At 34.2% G+C, this 22,591-nt stretch overlaps 1 protein-coding gene across 1 annotated transcript in view; it reads right to left on the bottom strand.

The window, feature by feature from the left end:
- LOC145277974 (uncharacterized) overlaps positions 1-22,591 on the bottom strand; it is a 62,203-nt gene that overhangs the window by 15,240 nt on the left and 24,372 nt on the right. Inside the window, exons 2-8 of the mRNA XM_080130109.1 lie at positions 18,452-18,559; positions 10,253-10,292; positions 7,691-9,247; positions 6,943-7,034; positions 4,563-4,672; positions 2,608-2,651; positions 893-1,002 (exon numbers count right to left, since the gene is read on the bottom strand). Coding sequence (XP_079986235.1) covers positions 893-1,002; positions 2,608-2,651; positions 4,563-4,672; positions 6,943-7,034; positions 7,691-9,247; positions 10,253-10,292; positions 18,452-18,559 — 2,061 coding nt within the window. The remainder of the gene's footprint in view (positions 1-892; positions 1,003-2,607; positions 2,652-4,562; positions 4,673-6,942; positions 7,035-7,690; positions 9,248-10,252; positions 10,293-18,451; positions 18,560-22,591) is intronic.

Here is a 22,591-nt window from a genome sequence, read left to right on the forward strand (position 1 = left end):
TTCCTGATTGCGATTACACATTTTTAATTAAAAAAAACAAAAACAAAAAAAAACACATGTAATATCTACATTTATTTTTGCAGATGTAAAGAATACACTTGGGGAAGGCGACGAGTAAATCTTTCTATATTTAAGTCCCCCCCCCCTCTTGTAATTGAAAAATGTGAAACTAAAGATTACTTTCAAAAACAGCAGATTTTTCGTTAGTTGAGAAAATGCTATTTGAATTTTCATAAGCAATCGAAAATAGTTAACATCTAATATACAAAATGAGTGTATAAACAGAATAGTTAAAAGACTTTCATGTAAAGGAGTTTCTCAAACGTTACTATTAAATAAACTCCATTTTTAGCATGAGGGCAAGAAGAGGCTTTAACTATTATGTATTTACTATCTCAGATTCATATTTTTATATTTAATTAAGATTTGGTCAAATACTTCTACTATAAATATAACATACGCAGTAGATCAATTTATTTTACTGTAAAAAAGATATAAATAGTACTGATACTGAATATTTGCAGATTAATACCCCCAGCTAAATCATTCTCAAATTGATTTTTTTCTTTTTGAGGTGATTGTGTGAAAAACTTGGCAGAAAGAAATTTTCGAAATTAGAGTGGCCAAATTATTTTCATATATAAATGAAAAAATCATTGAGACATTTTAAACTTTTTAGGAATGTTTACTAAAAATGTTATCAAGTCCAATTGGCAAGATAAAACTATGCACAAATCACTGAAGTAGACCCCCCCCCTCCAATAATTTAATACAGAACTTATTTTGTAGAGAAAATTAAAGTTAACCGTTCTAAAATGCAAGGATATTTTTGAAACCCTACTACTAGTATGCGAAGATGGAGAGTTAAAACACTTTAATATGTTCACCTTACCTTGAAAGACATGGTAGATTCAATCATATGCAACATTTTATACACATATGAAGGTTCAAAAGAAGAACCAGCAGTCAATTCATACTGATGTGGACGTTTCTTTGCATTAACTGAAAGAGAAAACAAATAAACTTTAACATTCGTTATAAACAATATGATTGTTCTAGTTAACATCAACCAAACTTAAAATGAAATATTAACACTTTTTAATAGTTAAAATATATATATATATATATATATATATATATATAAAAGCAAAAATGTGTGTATGCATCTGTGTTTGGATGTTTCACAAACACTTTCGACAGGCGACGGATTTTCACGAGATTGGTATCATTTTGAAGCCCGACATCTTGGACGACAAATATCGAAAAATTGGCCAAAAACATTAATTCTTTCACTATAAACTAGACCCTTTTCTACAAGGGTGCTGAAAAAAAAAAAAAAATCGTTCTTTCATTTTCTCTCCTCCTGCACTACGACAATGACGTCATGTTTGACCTAGAAAACATTGACGTTAGTTTAAATCACCTGCAGGTGTTTTTAAAGGTTTAATTTTATCCGTTCTCAATTGTATGTCGCTTTAGCGTAGGAGTAATGTGTCAGGCTTCTTTTTTTTTTTGCCCTAGCCTCGATGCTAGCTTCCTCCCTAAACTTTTTTTCCTCTTTTACACCTTTCCCACCCCCCTTTATTTTGATTTTTTCAATTTTTTTTAATTAAAACAGGGTCACCCTCTCTTACACACACACACACTTCCAAATACCTGGGCAACGCCGGGTAACCCCACTAGTAAAAAATAAAATGCAAAACAGATTTTAGTTGATAGAATTTCTAAGTCACCATCCATAAGTATAATTTAGTAATTTATTAAAATTACAAAACTTCACTTTACTAAGTTCTTAGAAATCAAGTTCCCTTCCCTTGAGATACAAGCACTTGTACACCCCCCCTCTTCGACGTAAATACCCCCGACAAACCCAACAAGCAGCAAAACCCCCACCCCTACACAGTAGTAGACATCTCAAGGTGTCAGAAAGCCTACTCCAATAGCTTTTCCCCCAGAACTGCTAGACTTTGGAACTCCCTTCTGGGATTCTGCTTTCCCAACTGTACCGACATGCAGAAGTTCAAGTGTAATACGAAAAGACATTTTGCTGCTCGTCTCCTTACATAGTATCCCTGCAACTCATGTCCCCGATAGTAGCCCACTACATCAAAGTGGCACTGCGCTTTGTTTGGGGTAAAAAAAATTAAAAAAATAATACGAGTTTCAGATTCTTCTTGGGCTAGAGTTTATATATATTTATAATTTTGACAGGACACACAAGTGCATGTTTTTCCCTGAAATGCATTTGTTCGAAAATGCATGATTGGATTGGACAACACACTAAAGTTGCAAATACAGTTATGAGTGACTCTTCAGTGATACTTTTTAAGATACATGATAATCGTAGGAAGACATGTCGAAAGGATGCTATAAACATTCTAGTATACTTCACGCTAACCATATAGTCAGCTTTCAGCAATGGTAAATATCCAAGGGTTTTTTTATTCTGTACTATATCTACAATATATTTTAAAACAATGTTTTTAAACATTAATGTTGTATTAAGTTAAAATGGTAATATAGAAGCAATCCATGAAAAGAAATTTTGCATTCATTTAGATCATGCTAGCTTTATGCATTTTAGGATTTAAATTAAAATATAAATACCTGGAAAATGAGACATCACATGGAATTCATTCACTAATCTGAACCTGAAAAATTAAAAACATTTGACCATCAATTTTTGTGCCATGCCAAATGTACAATCTTTGTTATTTTGACCTTTGTATAAACAACCTTTCAAAATTGTCAAACTGAACTAGTCATTTAATCTGCAAGGTTTTGACAGAAACTCAAACGTCTACCATGGAAATACCAGTAGAGTAGTAATAACTAGCACTAGGACAACAGCATTTCATTGTTTTGACTCGAGTGTATCCGTTGATATCTTATATACTTTTATATAGCCATATGGTTCTCAATTGATTAACTATGTTGGATATATCCTAGAGAGTCAAAACAATGAAAAGAATATTTTGTTGTCATAGCCCTACTCAGAACATCACTTTGATAAAGAGACAGTTGAGGAAAAGATAAAGACTGATATGAAATACATTCAATGTTTATTAGAGATGATTGCATTCAATTAGTAATCATGACTAGATATTGGCCTTTTAGCAAGCAACAAAGTATAATAACTGTTCTTGTATTACACTGTTCTTGTATTACACTTCTGTTAAACTTAAAAAAACTAGTCCTAATTCATGCTTTTGTGAAGAAGCAAGTTGAAAACCTGAAATATCTATGCATGTGTGAACAATATAGACGTAACAGAAAAACAATACTCACCCATGAGAATATCTAAACTTGAATACATACATGGTTGCATGGACAGTAAATGTACTTGTTTTCCATGTCATCTTTTATGAGAATTTACAAAAAAGTTTCTTAGGAGTTTCAATTTTCGTTAAAAAGCACAAATGGATAGAATAACAAATTTTTTTGAAAAGGGTTAATCCTGCTTTTAATTCACAATCATGTGGGAACAGAAGTCCAAAATCATACAATAACGCTTCCAGTCTCAAGCCTTTTATTCCCAGGGAAGATAACCGATTTCAAGAGTATGAAGAAACAGCAGCATGCATTTTTTTTTTTTAATACTTAACTTACTGGAGTTAAATCAGTATGTTCAAAGATTTTTCCCTAAACATGAAGGCAGGATTGGCTTTTTTTTTTTAACAAGAGTTAGAGTCGACTATGACATAAATAAAAACTAATTCTAATCTTAAGTTCTTTAAAATAAAGCTTACGCAGAGCACAAACGATATACCAATAATTAAGTGAAGCATGCATGGTCCCCCATGAGTGCACAGTGAATGAGGCATAAAAAATAGTTCAGCATTTGCCCCCACCCCATTTAGCCCCAAAAGTCCCCAGGGGACATCAAATCTTGGTGAAAATGAATAAATGGTGTAGTTTTAGGCCTTAACATATGTAGATGTGGTGGGGGGTTTGAAATAGACTTCATTTGTTTTTGCATGGTGCAGAACTCAAATTTAGGGGCTAGGGATGGGGGGGGGGGGGCTAATTTAGCCCCAAAAGTCCCTAAGGCCTTAACATTTAAATTTGAGTTCAGCAGCATGCAAAACTGCTAAATAGAATAGACATACAGAAAATTTTGGACAAATATGGTTATAAAAAAAAAAAAAAAAAAAAAAAAAGGAATGTTTTTATTAGCTTTAAAATAGCCCCTAAACACCCAAGAATTACTGCGAAGTATAGACAAACAAAATTATATAGAAATCAGTTATAACTTTTCGGAAAGTTTTATAAAAATCCAAGGCATCAATTTTTTTTTTTTTTTTTAATAAGCACAAAAGTGTCACTTTTAGCCATTTTAACCCAAAAGGCACCCTTGGGGAGGGGGTGGGAGCTTTTCCCGGAAAATCCGTTCTGTTACTTTTTTACTCATATTGTTCAATGTTTGTGCAAAATTTTTAAAAATTCCAAGGCGTAGTTATTGAGAAAAGTGCGGACAGACAAACAGACAAGAGTGAATTTACAGGTCCACCTTCCTTTTGTTGGGGGGACAAAAAAGTAAAAGTAAAAAGGTTAATAATTACATTGCATCCAGAACTGGTGTTGAGCTGGGCCCACGGAGATCAGGTGTCCTAAGAGGTAATTGCTTTATTAAATGATAGAAAGGAGGACAAGCAACCAAAGCTTGTAATGTCTGTAAAGTCAATTAAGAAAAATCCACCAACGTACAAGAAAAAAAAAAAAAAAAAAGTACACAAATGTTCATTTAAAATTTTGATGCACACAAAAGGTCAATTTTGATAAACTATCAATGGAAAAGTTTATTTTAAGATTTTTAAATACTTTTAGTGTAAGAAAGTGTTAGGCACAGGCCAAGATAATAAAAATATTACAGAGTTATTTTTTGTGTTAGATGATTAATCAGAATCTAAAAAATCAGAACGTTGGTCACTAATTTGGGAGCCAAAAGTAACTCATCACCAACTTCATAACAAATCGAGCAGCTCCTACATTTGTTTTTACAAGAGAGCCATCACTAAGCAAGGCCTGGAGACCACCCGAGGATAAGGTATTGTTAAATTATGTTAATGGTTATACTTAGTCCTTTGATCATTTTTTTTAAGTTATTAAACCAACCACATTTATTAAAATAACAATTGGAATTTAACAGGTCCTTATTACTAGTATCACTAGTTATGCCCATACGTTTTTACTTTTAATTTGTTTTGCTTTTAAACTAATTTTGTGTTATTTTATCAGTTATAATTATTACAGTATCATTTGATTAGATTAATTGAACGACATCATTATAAAATAATTTTTTTTTTCACTAAAATAATTTGGTGCAACTTCTATTTTCTATCTTTTAATGATTGTTTGCTAAGATTTTTAAAGACAAATCAATTTCTATTCAGCAGTTAAAATGCTTCCAAATTCCTTTAAAATTTTGCAAGTATACAAAATTTGTTTTTCTTTCAACTATGCCAAAAATTGGCAAACCAAAATGCATTTTGGTGGATTAAGATTTTTATTGTGTTTCTAATAAATCTGATTAAAAAAAAAAGAAAATGCAAACTTGTTACAATCAGTTTATCAAAATTATGATACCGCTTGTTTGTAGTTGACCTTGTTAGACTTGCTATCAATTATTAGTTAATAAAACCATACCATAATTTTTAGAACAAAAAAAAAAAAAAAAAAGCTGCGCATGCATGGTCCCCCTGTGGTGCTGCATGTGAGGAGTTGACGCCACAAAAAACTAAAGAAATGATGAATGTGAGAAGTGTGAAGTGCCAACGTTGCCTTCACATTTTTGCCAAGTTTCATAAAAATCTAATGGATGGGGCAAAAATTATGGGGTAAAAAGTGTCATTCTTTGCAATAGGTGCATTTGTGACCCCTTTTCAGCTCCTGGGAATGCAGAATCCCAGTGAAAATAAACGGTGCAGTTTCACGCCTTAAGATGTATATTTGAATTCAGCACCATGGAAAACCACTATACAGACATACATATGAAGTTTTTTTTAGTAATATGAAAAAAAGAGCTCCAAAAAAAGCATTTTTTAACCCTAAAAGTCCTAGAGGGATGTGAACCAGAATTTTGCCAGGGTCACCCATACTGAATTTATATTAACAATGACCTCCACATTTTGGACAAGTTTCAGGAAAATCTAATGGATGGATCAAACGTTATGGGGCAAAAAGTGTCATTTTTTTTTACCCTTTGAGCCCCTGGGGACAACAGGAATTTTCGGAATTTTTTTTTTTTTTTTTTTTTTACTGCGCACATCTATTTAATGAAATACAATTTGCGGCAAAATTTCAGGAAAACTAATGGACGGTTATCTGGCAATCGTCTGGAATAACAGACACCACTGAAAACAGATCCCTCTACAATAAATTGGGGGGGGGGGGGGCAAAAAAAAACCCTTAATTCAAATGGCTATATTGGGTTGCTGGATGAAGAGAGTGACCGAGAAGGAAGTGGCAGCAGGACTTCACTTTATGTTACACTTTCAGGAACACTAAGAGCTTCCACAGCTTGCCCGACGTTAATCTCCTATGCAGGGTGCAGTTGAGAAAGACGAATGTCACTAGAAACACCAAAGAAACTGATTGCCACATTCAAACTGATGGTCAGTCATCTCTAAGGACCCATGAAAATAGTCTGCTCCAGATTGAAGTCTCATCTGGAGTGTTAGAGGTTAATGGCAGCTTCTTTGAGCATGTTGTACTCAAAAACATCTGACAGTTTGACTTTTGAGAATATGCTAATAATTGGCCTTTTAATTTCAAATTCATCCCTAACACCTATAGCATGGAGTATGGTTTTTAAACTGGTTCTTCATATCAACCATTCACAAAATTATAACACACAACATAACAGCATACATCTTTAAAAAGTTCAAATTCTTCAAACTATCAAGTAATTTAATATTTAAATTACTTTTGTTAAAAGGATACAGCATTAATATAACACCAATTGCCTTTGTTGATAAGCCCTCGGGGCTGCAAAGAGACTGGTTTATAAGTCAATGAAATTTTCCTCAGGCTATCTGAAATAGAAAAAAAAAAAAAAAAAAAAAAAAAATACAAAATTATTTACAAGCAAAGATAATGATCTATTTTAACTACAATAAAATTTCCATGATTAAATTGACCTAATCCATCATATATATATATATATATATATATATATATATATATATATATCATGTGCACATACATATACATCCGAAAAATTAAAAAACTGCCAGACAAAAACCTATTTCAAAATGGTTAAGGGAAGGGAAGGAAATAGCAAGTTCATTATTAATATATTCGTGGTGCAAAGCAAGGCAAGTTAAAATATGACAGAGGAAGTAAGAAAAACAGGAAAAGAGAAAGACAAAATGAGAAATAAAGACAAACTCAAACCAAATTCTGACAAGAAAATTATCAAGGGGAGAACTAATGCCAACAATAGAATCGTATTCATGTCTCCCTATCTTTCTAAGCTCATTAAGTTTCTCTAAGACTCATTACACATCCAATTAATCCTCATGCAACATATCCTCAGCACTTACTGACCCAGTTTCATTTCCATACACCATACAATATACACATGGTAACTAGAAAATTATAAAAATTTAAAGATGGAAATATTTCTATTAAGAATAAAAATAGATTTAACACAGGTAAAAAGTAAACATTAAGTAACCAAATTGCTTACCTCCAAGTGTTTTTGCCAAGCTGTCATCGGCAGGGCTGACAGGTGCTGGTATCGGTGTATTCTCTTTCACCAACTGATGATTTGGACTAGTTCTCCGAGACGAAGGAGTCACTGACTGGACCGGACCAGTATTAGATGCTGGAGAGGACACTGGCATTGCTGAAGATACTTCCTTGTTTTGGGACGACTCTGAGTATACAATAATACTCCTTGATGTAGACAAAGTGTTCTTGAACAGACCCGCCCAGGACTTCTGGGGTTTGGGTTGTTGGATTAGGTAAGCCGAAGCCTCTTTAGGTGTAGTAGTAGTAGTAGTAGTCATAGTTCTAGCAGTGGAAGAAGTAGTAGTTGTTGCTATTACAGTGGTAGCAGTGCTAGTCACCGGAGGAGAAGCATTCTTTTGGTTTTTGGCTTCAGTCTTCACCGTTTCTGCTGAGCTCACATTGTCTGCATCAATTTTGGTTTCTTCATCAACACTAGATTCAAAATGTTCTTTGTCGCTATCACCCGCATCAATATGTCCGTTGGGTTTGCAACTACCTTTGCCCTGCTGCGCACCAGCAACAGTTATATCACAGTTAATAGAATTTTCACACACAAATTCTTCGTTGGGTTTCTCGCTCGGCTCTTGAGGCTTAGAGCTATTCAGAGTCGTCAGCTGATCTTCACGTTTATCAGCAGATTCAACTTTTGCAGTCATCGTCTGATGTCTGCAGTTACTATTCTCTTTCTCGTCAAAAATATCTAAAGGATCCTGCTTGTGTTTATCAATTAAAAATTCTAATGATGGACTATCACCTGGGAGGATCCCATTCTCGGAAGAAATATCCGTGTCAAAAAAGCTAATAGTATCAGAGAAATAAGTTGGGTTAGAATTTATTTTCTCAGAAGGCACGTTATCAAAGTCCACGTTCGGATTTGCTGGAGTCACGAGGTCACTACTTGGCTCGTCAGTGCGAGATTCGGTCCCTTCAAACTTCTTATAGTAGTCCTTAGGGCGTACTTTTTTATTGCGTCGTTCACGGTTCTTCAAATCTGCAATGATCTTGGCAGATTTGGATCCCTCATCGTTGTTGTTGTTGTTGTCTCCCTTTGGGTAATTCTCTGGATTAGAATTTCCGCTGTTCGGAAAGGACTCCCTATTTTCACCGCCGACTTCAGCTGAGGTGACACCACTGGCTGGCATATCTATATTGTTACAGAGAGGAACTATTTGAGGGCAAGGAGGAATAGAAATGTTCGGAGATATGTTCATCACATTAGGATGAATCTCTGCGAGTCGCGGCATTGTAATCTCATTCACAACAGTCAAACTAATTGGTATTAAACCAGGTGGTGGTCCCAACGTAGATGTTCGGGTGATTTCGGCGGCTGGAAGGTTGACTGGCGGTGAGAACACCAATGGCACAATTGGGGAAGAGAAAATGGCTGCTCTATGTGGAAGATGGGGTACTGGGCCAGAGCCAGGATAAAGAGTGGCAACTGGAACAACCGAGGCTGGTGCGGGTGGAGGATTTGCATAGGCATCATCACCATCATCATAATCTATGAAATTATCTGAAGAAAAAAAAAAAATTACAGAAAATGTTACAGTATACTACGTTTGCTTTTAGTCATTAAAAAATTGGGCATAAACCACAAATCTAAAAGTTGGGCCCATTCTTATACTAACAATAAAGTCAAAACGCCTTCAAGTTAATTGAACTTTAAGCGATGCACTGCCGTTATTATATACTCTATGTGTAGTATTAGTCATTTGTACATTTGTTTTGAAAAGCGACATTTTATAAATTAACTGAAGAGTAGAAAGTGGACTGTTGGTTTAATTTCAGCAACTTTTTTTTTTTTTTACATAGGAGTCAACACTTATCAAGGCCCGGGGGCCACTCAAGGATAAGGGTTATAGAGTGCACAGTAGGTAATGGGATAGTGATGTAATTGTTAGTGGAAATTTGGTAAATTGGATTACTTAAGAATTTGTTAAAAATTAACTTATTTGTTATTGATCGTTTTGATTTTAATGACAGTTTCGCAATATTATTTTATTTCTTGGACAAATAAAATGTGCCTTAAACAAGTTTCCAGACTTTTTCATACAAGCATTTAAATTTGTCATAAGACAATGAAAAATTCAGTATGTGATTGCTATACATACTGACCAATTTTTGATTTCAGGGTCAAATGAAGAGATACAGCAGGAATTGGAATACACCCTACTAAAGCCCGATTGTCACGGTGAATTCCAATAATGAAATCTGGGCGTAAGGACACTTTACAAGAGCAATAGGCAATAAAATTGTTTCAAACTTTGAAAACGTGCCACAGAAATATATGAAAGGCTTCACACTGTTTTTAGACCATCTTGCATAAATAGAGCATCAGTTTTCGAGTGATACGAGATTCAAGGAAGGCAGGGAATCTGAGGCATGAAGGGTGTGGAAGGAAGGAGCCAGAACACCAGAGCAGATTGGCCAAATAAAGAAGTTCATGGACAAGGACAGTTGTTTGTCTAAGCTTCACAGAAAATACTAAACAGTAAAAGTGTATTTTTTCACAACTTACCGAGTTCATTTATTCCAGCACCGTCTGTATCCCAAGGAAACTGAAAAATATAATTTACAACCGATGTCAAGTTTGGATAGACATATTAGATTTTAAAAACCTTTATATGTTAAAGCAATTTATGTTAGACATTGCTTATCACCTCTATAAAATACGAGATTGCCCAATACAAACAATTTTATTTTTAATTTCATCTGATGATGTGTTGAATGTGAAACTGACTAAAATACAAGGTGAAACAATAAAACTGTCGCTCTAGAAAAGATGACATTATTCCATTTGCATTTAATGAAAACTTTTGTGCAGACCACCTACTAGTTGTCCAGTTATGTACAGATCCCAAGAGCGATAGGAGTCTTCTATCATGTCTGAAAGTGACTATGTTCAACGAACGAGATCAGAGATGCACCACTGTATGACAAGAGGACCATTGCACGCATCCTCAAGATGCAAATCCGGACAGTTCATTGCTTGAGGGCACAGCTCAGTTTCTGGTCACAGTTATGATCTTTGGTGTGGTTTCAAGTGAGGGCCACATCATGCTACCTCACATCTTCGAAGTTCGCTTGAAAGACAACACCAAAGTGTACCTGGATGTGTAGAGGAGTGTGGTGATGCCTCAGTGCAATCAGGTGTCCACCGACAGACATGTGTGACAGCAGGACTTGGTGCCAGCCCACAAATTCAAAGAGACCCAGGCTTGGCTTCAGAAGTGCTACGACTGCCTTTCTCACACTACCTGGTCCCCCTACTCCCGACCTGAACCCGCTGGACTACTTCATTTGGTCATACGTCAACATGATCTTCCACGACACCAAAGCCAGCCTGACCACTGCCATCTGCAGAGTATTCGTCGAGCTCATTTTGTGCTTGTGGAAAAGGCTAGCTCCCAGTTCCAGACTCGTATAGAGGCAGTGATTGAGGCTGAAGGGGACTATATTAAATGTCAACTCTACTACAGAAGTTATCTGAATTGATTTTTTTTAATAAGAGTTAAAATAAAGTTGTTTTCTTTAGGGCACAAATTTATCGTTCCACCCGGTACATGTTCTTGACCTTCAAGCTACGATCAAAAGATATTAGGTTGGTGCAAAAATGTTTAACATTCAACTACATATATAAAAACAGCATTATTTTTGCACCAACCTAATATCTGTTGTATCCAAAGATAGGATAATACTATTGCAGGTTCTGCATTTGCACCAGGCATCTACAGAATGGTAATGTCAAACTCCATGCAAAGTAAAAGCAGACCTTCACATGATCTTTATAACTTGAAAGAAAAAAATGTCTACATATGAAGTACCTTCAATAAGTTTCCAGACATTTTTATACAGAGATTTAAAATTGTCAGACTCTTAAAAATTCATTATGTTATTGCTATACATCTTTTGAGATGACAGACCAATTTTTATGATTTCAGGTTCAAATGAACAGCTAGAACAGGAATTGGAATACACCCTACTAAAGCCCAATTGTCACAGTGGATGAATTTCAAAAGTGCAATTTGAACATGAGAACACTTTAGAAGAATGATATGCAATAAAATGGTTTTAAAAATGTCAAACATATCGAAGGCTTTAGACTACTTTTGGATAATCTTATACGAGTCTAGCATCAGATCAGTTTTTGAGTGGCATAAGATATTCAGAGAGGGCAGGGAGTCTATGAGGGATGATGAGGTGTGGGAGAAGTCAGAATACCAAAGTTGGTTGACCAAATAAAGAATTTCATGGATAAGGACAGTAAGTGCAGTTTGATGTCAGTATAGGAACAATACACACAATTATTTGCGAGGAACTGAAGATGTGGAAGATTTGTGCGCAATTCTTGATACTGTGGTAACCTGCAATGAAAACTAGATCTAATGCCATCACTCAGTTTCCAGTGGAAGCATGCTGGCTCTCCCAAACTCAAGAAAACCAGAGCAAATCCACTCAAACTTATGATCCCTTTTGACAGCATCTACATGCGCTAGGTTCCTACTGGACAAACAGTTAAGGAATATGATGTTGAGGTTTTCAGAGTTCAAGAAGAGATTCCGTTGGAAAAGGCCAACATCCTTTAAATGCGGTCAGTGGCATTTCTACCAGGGCAATGCACCAGTCCAAACTATTTAACCATGATGGACATCAAGAAAGTTCCTCACTTTCCCTATAGTCCAGATCTTGCTCCCCATAATTTGGTTCATCCCTATGCTCATGGAAAATCTTAGAGGCTGTCGTTATGAGACAATTAAGATGAAAGAGGCTGTAACAATAGTAATTGACACTTACACAAGAGGACTTCCATGGGGCCTTCCAGAAGTTGTAGGAGCAGTACAAGAAGTGCATTGCAGTCGGAGATTACTTCAAAGGAGACTAGAGTTTCATGTGTGTACTATCAACCAAAGTGCTTATACGAAAAATGTCTGTAGACTTCTTTAAGGCACCTCATAATAGTACCTATTTACTATGCCTCCCCACGGGAAAGAGTTAGACACCAGGGTCGTTTTTTAACATGGAGAAAAGGTCATAATAGTACCTATCGTCAAAGATAATTTAATTCATTAAAGCAAGAAAAGGAATAGTCCTGTCTACTCTATTCTTCATCTGGATTTAACATCCATTTTAGATGCTGGTAGGTGTTGGAACAAATTTTGGAAAAAATTGCCTTCCAAACCAACCAAGTCCTTTAAGTCCATTTCTATCACCACTTCCCAGGTTTTCCTCACCTCGACTGTTTTTACATTTCATAAAAAGAACTCCATTCTTTCAATGTGGTTATACCACCACATTCTCCATGTTCTTTGCACATTCTCCATATGCTGTCTAGATTTAATCTTAAGCTGAACTTATCAGAACTAAGCCCATCTTTAATACTCACATTACAATCTTCTAACTCAATTTCTCTCCATGCAACGCAATCCCTCAACTCACTGTTAGGTTTGACTTTCAGATGACATCACTATTTTACTGCATTAAAATTTGAAACATCGAATTAAACACAAGGAGATTAAAATGTCCAGACAATCGCAGCCAAACTTTGAAACGTTCACATCATGAGCATGATGTCATGGTTATGGTTGAATAGGTGGTTACATTTGTGTACAGCCAAGAGTTCACATCGTTTGACTAATTGCCAAATTCGGGTAAAATATCCGTCATGAACAGATTTCATTTTGGGGTGTCTAGATCAGGATGGCCACAAAAAACAGTGAATATTACATTTTTTACTGATACTCCTGTTCATCACAGAGATCTACTACTTGGCCCATATTATAGCCAATTAAGTTCCACATTTTATACAACCTTTGATCATAACCTTGAAAAGTTGTCATTGTTGAAATTGATGGAATTTTAGCCCACAACTTTTCAAAATTTTGAAGCATAAACCAGAATTTCTTTGATAATAACCACAATGCAAAGGTTCAGCCATAACCTTGTCTATAACTTGAATTCCTACGACACTATCCTCGAATATCTAAGGCTTTCCAGGCAACAGAGATTTGCCAGAACAACCTGGTATGAGGATACTTTTTTCTATAGAAGTAAATCCTGACCAAATATTCAAAATCACATAGTATTCGCTGCCCAAATAAGATCTCACTATGGCCAACTTACATTAGCTTTTACGAGAAATTGCGCACCTTCCCTAAGTGATGTTACCTCAAGTAATAGCACGAAGCTGGATACTCCACCAGACAAGATAAATTCTGGTCCTGAAATCCAGTTAAGACAAGAGACCAAAATGAAAGATAAACATTAAAATGGTTAATTGGGAAGAGGAAAATTATGTTCTCAATTTCTTTACTAACTCAATGTTTGAGATAACTTTAATGGAACATTCGACTATGTATCTCATATAGAGTTGAAGTGTTAACCCCATGTAGTGGGCCCTTTGATATTTGCAAACTTTAACTGAAGTAACATAAAACAATGAAGTAAATATTTTGGTTAATAATGTCAACTATTTAATTGAAATATATAATATATATAAAAGCCAAGTACGTCCAAGGATGGAGTACTGCCATATCTGGGCAGGAGCTGCTAAAAAACAGTGCCTTGACAGAGTACAAAATAGACTTCATAACCTAGTGGGGGATGCCCTTTTCTCTTCCCTGCAACCTCTCTCCCACAGAAAGGACGTTACGAGCCTGTCGTTTTATCGTTATTTCCATGGGAAGTGCTCGTCTGAGCTCCAATCTCTCGTCCCCCCTTGCCAATATTTCATGAAAAACACCAGTCTAGCTGAAACCACTCAGTGTAATTTTCCCCACTTTATCTGTGCCTAAATCAAAACGTAGATTCCATGAACAAAGCTTCTTTCTTAGAACTGCACACCTGTGGAACTCTTCAGTTTGCCTGTTTCCCACCTGACTACAACTTGGATGTCTTCAAGTCCAACATTAACAAATTCCTGATTAACCGCCCCCTTAAAACACTTTATCAGATCTCCATTACTAGCGATTACTAGGATATTGTCTCATTGATGACTGTACACGCAATAACCCTTTTCCCCACCAAGTGGCCTCCGGGCCTTGATACGTGGTTACTTCCTTGTGTGGAAAAAAAAAAAAAAAAAAAAAAAAAAAAAAAAATCGCTTCAGACAAGGTACAAAGCCAATTAATATAAAGAGCTAACAGAAAATGATTATCGCAAAGACAGGAAATGTCTATTGGCCATAGTCTTGAAAAAGTCTACAGGTAGGAGAAAAACAGTCTTATGAAAATGTCTGCAAGCCTGCAGTTCTTGAAAAAAGCTACTGGAATAGGAAGTTGTATTATAAAAACAGTGAATTGATGGATACTACTAAAGCAACGAGTCAAACAATTTGAAATAAAAGAAGCAGGGAATAAATCAATTCTGAACACCTGTCATAATAGCGTTTATAAAAACAAGACTAGAAATGTAATATTTGTAAGAGGGTGTAGAAAAGATATTTCTGTACTTTAACCCTTAAATTGGGCAGAGATTCACCAACCCAAAGATGACAACAGTACTTCATGCATGTTCTAGTAATAGAGTTAGAGAATAGCTTCAGGTGTGAGTGTGTTAAGAGATAGAGAGAACCAACATTACGAGAAGCAGAAAGAGCAATGGGTCTAATATATGAACTCCAAGCAAAGAAAACCACTAACAAGTTTCAGAGTAGATTTCTTAATAGCAGTCATCCATCAAAATCTCAGAAAAGAGGCACACCTACAATTGTGTCATGTTCACAAACTATAATCAAGATTAATTATTTCAGTAAAGTTTTACAAAAAAATGGCTGCATTTATCTGGCAATTGTCCAGGGAGAGAATTTAGAACAATTCAAAATATTCACATTTTTCAAATACAATTTACATAGTTTACTTTAATTTTTCCATTATTTCATCTTTATTCAATATTTGATAGAAGAAAATGTTTATCAATGTACAGAATACAAAGATACCGCAAAAAAAATTGCCATTATCTTTTTGTTGAAGATTCACAATCCTCCAAACACTAAAGTAACACAACTCTTATCTGCTTCAAGTGGTTGCGTTACAAAACACATTTGTAGCTTTATCAGCAGTTCCACATGCCTTATGTCTTGGTTCATTTTAGTAGCACATAAGATAAAACAATACAATTTTGTCTTAGTTTTAAGTAAGGGAGGGGGGGGGGTAAAATATGCATAAATATATCTTAATTTGCCCAGATTTTGTATATATTAGTGTTGTGATTTCAAAAGTTAAAAAAAAAATTTAAATAAATAAATAAAAGCATTTGGGTGCAATCAGCTAGAATCAAAACTGAAAGCAAAGCTCTAGCATTCAAAGCTGGGGATGTTATCACTGTTCCGTGACAACTGATTAAAAATAAACTAAGATGAATCTACAAACTGTATAACAATTTCTTCAAACTTTTGAGCCCTTAAAAAGGATTTTAACCATCTAAAAACCCATAAAAGAACGGTCCATAAAAAAAAAAAATTTTTTAAATCCAATCATTTTAGGCCTCTAGTGTCGCTCTGCGACAGTTTCAAAAGAGATGGAGTTTGAAAATATGGAGACGAACAGACAGCTTTTTATATATTAGATTTATTAATGATCAAGAAACACAGTAACAAAGTCTGGCGTTAATTTTGTAGATGCTTCAGTGATTAGACTGCTACATGAATATTTGCGAATTTTCATTTAAAAGATTTGTTTGCATGTGCATAACGATGTAAGCAGAATGACTATAAGTCATGTGCTTGTCTGCATAAATTTGTTATTTGAAGAGTGTTCCCTTGACTTGTTTCACTTTCTGTTAGTCTGTTTTTTTTATCAATCTGTTTTGTTACCTTGGTGATACCATTAAAGTGCAGAATAGAGCAGATGTTAGTGTGGTTATAAGAATTAGGAGTGGATAAAGTAAGTTAAGAGAACTGCCATTACTAACCAACAGACCATTACCACTGTCAACCAAGAGAAGAGTCTATTAAGCATGTGTACATAGTGATGATGAAAGCGAAACTGGGTCAGTAAGTTTAAAAACACACGATTATATCATTTCTCTGTAGAGAAATGATATAATCGTGCGTTTTTAAACACTGGCTTAGTTCTGATGTCCACAGGTGAGGATTAAATTTAGATAATATAGAAAGAGTTGCGCAAAAGAGACTTTAATGGTATGGTTACCTTGAAAGAATGAGAGTTCCTAGGTTAGTTGTAGAATACTAGAGTTAGTTTTTCTTTACTAAGGAGTCACCACTTATCAAGACCCAGAGGCCACTTAAGGATAAGGGTTAATAAATGTATGGTAGTTAATAGGGCAATATCATAGTAATCATAAGCGGAATTTGGTAAATTGGATTACTTGTTTACATTGGACTTGAGATGACCATATTGTAGTCAGCTGAAAAGCAGGCAAACAGAACAGTTCCACATGCGTGTAGTTCTAGGAAAGAAGCTTTGTTCATGGAATCTACATTTAGGTTTAGGCACAGATGAAGAGTGGGGGTGGGGGATTTATAGTGGTTTCAGCAAGATGATTGTTTTTTGTGAACATTTGGTGGGGGGGGGGGCATAGATTGGAACTTAGGGGAAAGCTAAGGAAAACATGAAATAATGGATTTGAAAGAGATTAATAAAAACCTGGCCAGAGATTGAGCAGTTTGAAAGGCAATTTTTTAACGCAGGCCAACGTGTAAAAAAGAACATTAAACAATGATAAGTATCTTTTTTTCAACTATACCAATTCTTCCTGCATGTGTAATAATTAAGGTCATATCCTATATTCCATCACAATTCTTCATTCTTTTCCCAAAAAGATGCAGATACATATGTGCTGTTAGATTTTAAAATTGTATTTGTTTTTAATTATTAAACTATTCTCTTACATATGTTCATTGAAAACATCAAAATTCATAATTGAATTTTAATATTTTCTTTAAGAGGATTTGTCTTTTTCGAATATTGTGTAGTGTACACAGAGTGTAAAGAGACAAAAGTTGCCAATAATTTTAAAAGTTAAGATTTCTGAAATCTACCTTAATTATCTTTGCTTAAAATGTAAGTCTACCATGTCTAGAAGAGAAATTATAGATGTTTGAAGTTTCAGAAATAGCTCCAAAATGTTAAAAAATTGCTTAAACTTAAATCCTTAAACTTAAAATGGCTCAAAAAAAAAAAAAAAAAAAAAAAAAAAAAAAAAAATTGGGGGTATATAAACTTTTCTGAGTTTATTCAAAACATTCAGAAAATAGAACCAAAATTACAGAATGCTGTCAAAATTTCAATTCAGTGATTTTGAATATTCCAGATAATTGCCTTTTCTTTGTCAGTAATATATATATATGTATATACATATACATTAGGGTTGGGACAATTTGAATCAGAAATCGGAAAAATGTGTGCTTATTTTCCAATGATAATAATTCCCTTATCTTTATTTGATTTTATTTAAAATCTTCCACTGTTGGTAGTAATAAAATATTTGATATTAATCTACTAGTAAAACTAAAATCTAGTCCCTTCCTCCACACACCTATGAGTGGTTTTAAATTTGTGAAAATATTTGCACATTTAACAGGTTTTCACAGTAATCAGGAAAAAAATAACTTTATAGTTAAATACTTGGTGATTTATAAAGAATCAGAATCAACAATTATATGGGAATTGGGAAAAATGTTGGACTCATCCATCATAAATATAATGTAATATATCCAACAGCATTTATTGACAAAAATAAAAATTGTGAAAAACTTACTTCAACTTTCCTCTGATTGGATTCCACATTCTCCCCATGCAAAATATGCTGTAGAGTATTTTGCTCTTCAGGGGGTAGATTGCTGAAGTCACCGAACGAATAAATCTCCTGCAAATAGAGTTAACAGTCACATCTTACTAAAAAAAAAAAAAGGTACATTTTAGTTATTTCCAACTTTTAATCGCATTTTCAGCACAGAACTAGATTGAAGTGGTAAAAAAATAAATAAAAGATTAAAAAATATATATATCTTGTATTAATCAAAGAAATATCCTTCACAATTCAAAATATTTGATCAGCCTCTAAAGCTATCATATTTGTTAATGAAACCTATCAGAAACTATCAGATATGAACAGGATATTTTTTTTTTTAAAATCATTCCTCAACACTCTTGTGTTCAAGTGTCAAAACAATTGACGAAAAATGTATACAAATTCAGGATTAATGCAATATTAATACTTAATGCATAAGTGCTGTTTTCAGTAAATTTTATCCAACATTTTTGATAAAGATTTATGGCTTCATATCAAAAGCCTAGCAGAAGGTGGAGAGAACGTTTTTGATTGGATGTTTCAACAGTTGGGTGTCCATCAATCAACTTGCCAAGGATCAAAAGGAATGGCGAAAAATAAATCACATGGATTCACAATCCACACCAAGCAAAAGATGCGACTCATATCGTTCCCATACTCCTGCATACATCAGACCTCGATGGCATACCATTGGGATCTTATAGTACTCTAAAACTAAAGACTAGACAAGTCTGGTTGCTTTAGTATAGAGGCTTCACTTGTTAATCATTTGAGATAGGCTGCTTATGTAGGGATGAGCAACCAGTCCTATCCTAAGAAACCAATTGATTCTTAAATGTGGGAGCTAGGAGGATTGTAGGAAGAGGCATAAGGACTATTTGAAAGAGGATAGGAAGAGACGTGAAACTGAGCACAACATAGAAGACCAGTGTACGTGATACACAAGGATATTTTTATTGTGACACATTATGCGCATTTTGATAAATAGACCATAAATTTAAAAACCAACCAACTAAATATTTTAAAACTATCTGAAATCATGGAATCTGAGAATACTGGAATCATCTCATCTGTGGTTTTGAATTCATTGTTAGTGTGAGACATGGATCAAAGCATTGCATTCATTTTAGAAGTTGTTTGAAATACAAAAACTATCATTTTATTTCCAGATTGTGATTAATAAAAAAAAAAATTTTTAGATAAAAGTTCAACTAAAGCCTATATTACACAATTGAAGAAACAAATCGACATTTTTGCCAAACCTACATAGACTGGAAGCAATGACCAATTGAATAAAATGAATTTATACTCTTGGGAAAACTGGGCACATGGGATTTTCTGAATGGCATGCCAAATTACAAAAAGAAAATTGTTCCAGTTTGTAAAGAATTATTTTTTTTTTTCTTTTAGGTAAATGAATAAGTGTTCGTTCAATTCACATAACTATTTTTTTTTTATTTAATCAGAAATTGAAAAACGGAGTTACAAAAGTGTTTCCATAACCAATATGCAAATATCAGTTTAAGTGATAGCAGGTTCAAGGAACTCCCTCTAATAATGGAGATGGAAAGGCACTCCAAGCCAAATCAATTCACGATGATTCCAGGTATGGCATCTCTAATAGTCCAAAGCTGCTGAGGAAGTACCATGTACTCAGCCGCCTATCAATTGGTTGGAACATAAGTGTCGATTTACATGAATTTTGATGCATTTTATAACTTTAATTTTCAATTTAAAAGTGACAAAAGAAATGTTAAATTTCTAAATATGCATTTGTAATTTAAATAACTTACTTTAACATTCTGAAATTCCCGCATATAGACCAAAATTAGGTTTAATACTTTTAAATATTGATGGTTACACAATTCACAAGTATTTAATTGAAAACCTTCATTAAAAGAAATTAAGGTCATAAGCATTATGGACTAAAAGTGTCAGCAAGATTAAAGAGGTTGACCTTTCTGGCAAATTTGTCCTCGTGTGGGGAAACAAGTTTAGCAAAAGTAACACTGGATAATCGATTTAAGATAAGTCAGCATGGAAGGTTCAAACTGAGCAGATTGAGGTAAGAGGTCTTGCCAAGCATTAAGCGTCACAAAGTCTGGCACTTAAGCATTTCCTTCAGTCTTTCTTTGTCCTGTAGATTAAAGACTTACATGCCTGAATAAATTTTTAAGATGCTCAGTTGACTAATGATAAATTAGAGGAAAAATTCATCTTAGAAACCAGCTGAGGAGGATCAAGGTATGTTTTAAATTAAGTTTGACTTTATCCGTTATGACAAAAAGTATTATGGGCAAAAAGGGTCGATATGCAACATTACTGATTTTGAGCATGATAGTTAAACTCCAGTATTAGGTTCAATACTACTAGGTCATAAGGTGATTCATTAGTGTATCTTAAAGGCAATAACTAACACTTTCACCCCGATTGTGATTAACTGAATATGACTAAGCTACTCCACAGAATTAAAAGATGGGATTCAAAATTTCATACAAGTTTACAAGTTCGGAAAGTATCTGAGGGTCAGATTATATCAGCCAGAATAATCAAAATCATACTTCGAATTACAACTTTTCTTCAAATAAAAATATATGCGATCAGTTTGTTTGACTTTTATTGGATACTAATGGGGGGACCCGACATTGCCCGGATGGAGAAAAAGCTGGTATACTAAGAATATTGAACAATCCCTAGAGAAAAAAAAAAAAAAAAAAAAATGCATAAAAACAACTTTTTGTTTCAATCAAAATAGCGAGTACCCGTGCGAGTGAAAAAAATAATTAGCCGCAGTAGGCAGGCTCAAATCTGCAACAGGGTCATTCCGTGTCAAATCATCCAGAAAAAATGAGATTTTGAAACCCATATCCTCAGATCTGGCTGTAGTTTGCACTCCAGATAGACAATATAGAAATTAAGAAATCCTGAAAATTTGAGCACATAACTCCAAGTGGTTTCAGATTTAAAGCATTTTTTGTTTTGTTTTGGTGTTAGGCGCATGATGTGACACCTGGATGACAATTTCGTGATGTCATTTCTTTGAATATTTTCTGATTGAAAGATCATATGGCCCTGAAAATTCACTCTGGTAAGTTTTTTGACCCAAGGAATCCAAAAATGGCATCAGATTTTCTCCAAAAATGAAGCCTTATAGAGATATTAAGGGTTTGTGGATTTTCCAACATGTGCCCTAAAATCGAATAAAAAGGTGTGGCTGGCATGGTAATGCATTGCTTTTTTTCATATATTTTTTTTTTTTTAGATACAAATTGTCTTTGGACCAAAAATGGTTAAAAGTTCTTGTTTTGTTCACTCAGTCTCTGCTGAAAGTCAGATATATTTTTTATGATAATGAAAAATATTCCCTCCCCTATTGGATGTGATAATCAATTTAGACATGTGTTAAATTCACATCACACCTTTATTCCGGAATAAATTTCCTTAATTCTTCAGACTAACATTTCTTTCAGTAGCTTCGATACATTTATGTCTATTTTACACTTCAAAATAGAAGCATTGTGATTATGCAGAATAAATTCAGCATTACGATTTTCATATTTCACTTTTTCAATACATTGACAAAATGATTATACTCATTTAAAAGTTCATTTAAATATTTACTTTTTTGGTGCACTATTCTAAGCCTTTTCTAACTGTAAAATCTAAACAAATTGTAACAAATATAAGAGGGCCGTTTTAAAAAGTTTTTTTTAGTTAAAAGAGCTACAAAAACGGGAGTGGTACTATTAAAACAAGCAACCGTTTGTACTACAAAATTTATTTTTCTACAGTCTCCACCATTCTTAGTGCCCTTTGACCAGGAATTTAATGACAATCTCTGCTTCTGATGCACGTCCATGACAAGGGTTGTTTTCTGAATGTTTTACTGTCAATATCTTCAGAGATAAAACTTTCAGGTCATGAATGCATTAAGTTTAGTAATCCTAATACAGTTTGCAATAATCTCCAATCCATTCAAAAATAATAGGAGGCATTACTTTAGAATGCCCCGCACATGTTCAAATATTATAACAGGTCTTATATTGATAGGATCTCAGAAAAAAAAAAAAAAAAAAACTACAACTATAAATATAAGACAACAGGTGT

The sequence above is a fragment of the Euprymna scolopes genome, chromosome 6, assembly GCF_053919585.1.
Source record: "Euprymna scolopes isolate OS-2025 chromosome 6, ASM5391958v1, whole genome shotgun sequence".
NCBI lineage: Eukaryota > Metazoa > Mollusca > Cephalopoda > Sepiida > Sepiolidae > Euprymna > Euprymna scolopes.